The 5,000-nt window shown below is 35.4% G+C and overlaps 1 protein-coding gene across 1 annotated transcript in view; it reads right to left on the bottom strand.

Moving 5' to 3' along the window:
- Positions 1-5,000, bottom strand: part of LOC122256676 (uncharacterized) — a 13,969-nt gene that overhangs the window by 6,490 nt on the left and 2,479 nt on the right. Inside the window, 7 exon segments of the mRNA XM_086548126.1 lie at positions 8-23; positions 272-303; positions 624-787; positions 985-1,148; positions 1,782-1,953; positions 2,390-2,597; positions 4,531-4,719. Coding sequence (XP_086404252.1) covers positions 8-23; positions 272-303; positions 624-787; positions 985-1,148; positions 1,782-1,953; positions 2,390-2,597; positions 4,531-4,719 — 945 coding nt within the window.

Here is a 5,000-nt window from a genome sequence, read left to right as displayed (position 1 = left end):
AGAAAACTTGCCTGCCAATATTTCTATAAACACATATACATGCATATGTATGAGCATATATATATATTGCATGTATGTGTTACATATACATTGTATGGTTACATAGATACAGATATATACATTTAATAATATATTATATATAACATATGGATACAGATAGAACAGAGATTAATATAGAGAGAAAAACATTACAGAAAATAGTACAGATATAAGAATACATATTCCATGGATATTGAACCATAATTGAATGCAATGTAAACCACATAGCAACAGCATTTAACTGTTAGGAAACGTGCCCGAGAACTAGGAGAAAAAAAATTATGCGTATTTTTAAATGGCCTACATTCTGTACATTTTTTTTCTGGACACATTACCATAAACTGAAAAAAAATATATGTACATATATAACTCATCAAACTTAAAACTTTTATATAATAGAAAATTCAATACAAAATAACAAATTTATAATCACATTTAAACTTTCGGTACAACTTGCTTGAAATCAACAAATCAGCTTTTATATTTGCAAGAAATTAATAAAAAGAATAAGATGGAGATGAAGATAAAGATTAATAAATAGACAGACATAGATAGACAGGTAGATAGATAAATACATCACACACCTTTTGATCTTCGAGACAAATTCTCCCTCTTCATTCACGTCACTGAATCGATTCAAGAGGTTCTCCCTTGGCACCCTTACATTATCAAACACTAACTTGGCATTGTCCACGCCATTTAGGCCCATTTTGTAACCCATATCCTCCACACGCACATTGGGCATCACCTAAAAAAAACAAAAAAAAACAAAGCTTTGCATTAAATGTATCCTCTGTTCCATAAGATACAGATTTATCTCACATTCTAATAAATCTTCTTTTGTATATCAGTTTTTTTTCTCTCTCTTTTGCATACTGCGGTACCATATTTAGGTTCTTTAACAGCAAGCAAATTAATGTAGAAGAAAAGCAACCTCTTACAGACCTTCAAGTCGTTGTCTCGGATGCGCACAAGAATACCATGAATTCCATGGTTAGTTCCTTCAACCATCAATTGTGCAAAGACAACCACATGCTTAGCATGGACAGCTCCATTGGTGATCCAGTATTTCTGTGCCAAGGGGTGAGGTGTGTTGACAATAAATTCATCTGTTGGTAGTAAATAAAAATAAAATGCAATAAAAACATAAAGGAAAGGATGAAAGTGTTAAAAAAGAAAAAGAAAAGAAAAAGAATTAAAAGAAAATTAATATAGCTGAAGAAATGACAAAAAAAGTATTAAAAAAAAAAAAAATGTAATGACAATAAACAATGAAAAAGGAGTGATTTAGATGTTAAACAGCTTCATTAACCAAGCTCTAATGAATCAATAAAAAAACAAATTTTTCTCAGTAAAATAATTCATTATATTTAAAACTTGCTTTCATATTACTGCATAATCATTTTCATTCATACCATAGTCACATCACAAAAACAAAAATACAAACACTCACACAAAACACACACACACAAACAAAAATGCAAACATACACAGATGCACACGCACACACACCTACATAGACACACACACACACACACACACACACACACACACACACACACACACACACACACACACACACACACACACACACACACACACACACACACACACACACACACACACATGTGCACACATACACGCACACACACAAACAAGCACAGATGCAGATGCACATGCGCGCACGCACACACACACACACACAATAAAAAATCATAAACCAATCTTTCTTCCTGACTCACCCGAAGCCTTGTCGTAAACAGCTGTGGTTTCCATTTCGACGGCATTGTTCCCATAGCCCAACTCAGTGAGGCCAAAGCACCCAATGTCATTCAGGTTGTCAATGCCTTCCAGAAGCTTCTCGTGGTGCCTGTCAGTGCCGAGTTTCAGGACTGTTCCACCAAACAGGTTAAACTGGGATGGAGATGGAAAAGAATGTAAGAGATAAATGGTGATAAATAAGTTATAAAACTCTTAAAAAAAAAAAAAAAAAAATTATATATAAATATATATATATTCTTTTTAATAATATAATACCATTGTTAATAATATAATACCATTCTTTTTTAATAAATAATAAATAAAGTAACAAATACAAAAAAAGGCAATAGTAATAATGATGATGGTGATGATGATGGCAGTGATGATAATGATAATGAAAATAATGATGATCATCATAATCATAGTAATAACAATGATGAAAAATAAAAATAAATATTCTATAATAAAAGAGTCACATCAATGAAGAGAAAAGCAAGAGTATACAAGAAAAAGAAAAAGACGAAGACGAAGACGAAGAAGAAGAGAAAGAAAAAGACGAAGAAGAAGAAGAAACAGAAGAAAATAATACCTGCACAGTCATCTTGGTTGTCATGGCAGGATCAATAATGGCAGCCAACTCATGAGCAGCAAAGATGCGCAGAGGATTGGTGCGGAAGTCGAGCACCGAAATGAACTTGTTGTCACAGATGCGCTGAAGGCGAGCCAGAGCCACGTCACGCTCCTCATGCAGAGGGATATTGTAGCGGGGGACCATGACTGGTTCACTCATGAACTCCCTGAGAATGGTTCAAAGTTCAGTTTCAAGGAAATAAAAAATGGGAACATATGGGGGTAGAGATGAAACAGGAGATGATAAAGAGAGGAAACAGGAGATGATAAAGAGAGGAAACAGGAGATGATAAAGAAACAAAGTGGAGAGGAAGACCAAGGAGGAGAGGAGAGGAAGAAGACAAAAATAATTAGAAATACAGAAGAGCTTTAACCCATTGGTCGCAGTTTTAATAAAATATGTATACAGTCGGATGGCGGGTTTACATTGTCTGGCACAGTGCCATCCGCGTCTACGACTGACTCTGTCTTTGCAGCAAACCATGCCATCTGCTGTCAATAGGTTAACACACTGAGGACAGGTGTTATGACATACATGACGTTCAGGGATTTTGGATCATTGTGCTATTTTTTTGTGTTATAAGTAAGGAGTGAGTGAGGATGACAATTGCAGTCATAATTAATACAATTACCATAATAAAGCTAACTTAACGTCCAAAACCTAGATGGCATCACTTTCTTCTAGCACCAGTAGGAGAGAGAGCCTTGAGTAGCACCTATCCACAGTCTCTAGCAAGCACTATCTTTAGAGAGCGATGGCATACAGCAAGTTACCGACCTCTTGCACTAAAGTACCGTAGATGAAGGATGTGCAGGCAAAATGAGAAGAGGAAGGTGACTCAAACCATACCCAGAGTCAAAAATGTGCTCCTGTGCCAATAGGGATGCCTTTTACTGTGGCACTCACAGTTATAAGCAGAGGTTTCCTTCCTCTTCCCTACCTCTTCATGTTATCTTCATTCTAGATGGTTATATGTTTCTTATTCGTTCATGACAGCACACAAATATGAAAAAATAAAGTTGCTTTTTGTCGTCCCATAAAACAGCAATACTTCTATCACAGTGAGAATAAAGAAAATAATATGATGATATGAATCATATACTAAAATTTTAGTCAACTGCAGCATTGATAGAGCCTGTCATATGGCACATATGACATCGACACTCAATAAAACACACAAAAAATAAAACACAAAAATGGCTCTAGTTTTATGAGTGACTGAATGAGAGTGGGAAAAGTCAATGGGTTAAATATAGCAATGCATTAAATATAGCTAAAGATGTGACTTAAAAAAAGAGAAAGAAATACAAAAATATGAATATAAAGTGGAAAGAATGAACCCTTTTGTTATACATATGTTTCAAGGGGTTGGTTCACTTTTATACTGCATTTTCCGCTTTGTTGAAATTACGGTCTATTCATTCCTACAGTTGAGCAATTAGAGCATCATACTAAATGCTAATCACATCCTATCACGTATTGTAAAGAGTTATATTTGTATATAAACATTATTTCTGCATTTCTATATAAACATTTTTCTTGACTCTATAAAAAGAAATTAATAAAAATGACAAACCCCAGATGAAAATTGCGCTCAGAGGTTCAATGCAGTCTCACACCTCAAGAAATTTTGAGGTGGGAAGCTGTGCTTGCTTGCTCTATTGCCTATGGAAGTGGCATTAGGCAACTATATCCCCCATCATGAGTGGATTAACCATTAACCCATTGACAGCAGATGGCATGATTTGCTGCCAAGACAGAGTTGGTCATAGACACAGATGGCACCATGCCAGGCAATGTAAACCCGCCATCCTACTGCCTAAGTATTTTATCAAAACTGTGACCAATGGGTTAAGGCCAAGTCTTTCATGCAAAAGGTTTATAAAGACGATATTGCAGTCGCACTCTCAGATAATAATCCTGGATGGGGTGAACACTTGCTGGTAATATACTCCAGATAGCAGACCAGCCACCTTGGAAACATACCCTGCATCACTGGCATAAGAAATATAACCAAGTGCAGAAAAAACTAATTAAATCAGCATTTGTAGTTCCTATTTAGTATCAACACCAACTATTGGTATTTTAATTAGCCATACCTAAACTTGGCTCTCATTTCATGGTTGTCATGATCCAGAAGTGCTGTCATTGCTTCCACATTAAAGTTAACGTTCGACTGAGCCACTCGCAGCTCCTGAGCAGGCAACCTGTTGTTTAGTTCCACATTCTGCTGTACTGCTGAAGCTGCTGCTGCTGCTGAGGACTGCCATCTCTGCAGTCCAGCAAACCTAAAAAATATAGACATTCTATTAATAATATGAAACCTGTATACCTAAAGATTTCAGCTACTTATTTTATGTTTTTATTTCATTGATTGTGTTAGATTTTAAAAAAGTTCTAATCAGTCTTACACTACATTATTTAATTTCTCCCTCCGATTTATAAAAATCATTACACTAGAGGCAAGCTTTATTGTTAACCATGGTTAGATATTAACAGTCTGTGACATTACCTCTTTATTTACAGCATCTCGATTGTAATGAACAATTGCTAGATGATTTAAACTAAC

The sequence above is a fragment of the Penaeus japonicus genome, unplaced genomic scaffold (assembly GCF_977035675.1).
Source record: "Penaeus japonicus unplaced genomic scaffold, GWHDUDI00000001_assembly GWHDUDI00000020, whole genome shotgun sequence".
In the NCBI taxonomy this organism is placed as follows: domain Eukaryota; kingdom Metazoa; phylum Arthropoda; class Malacostraca; order Decapoda; family Penaeidae; genus Penaeus; species Penaeus japonicus.
This window is presented reverse-complemented; position numbering and strand designations above follow the sequence as displayed.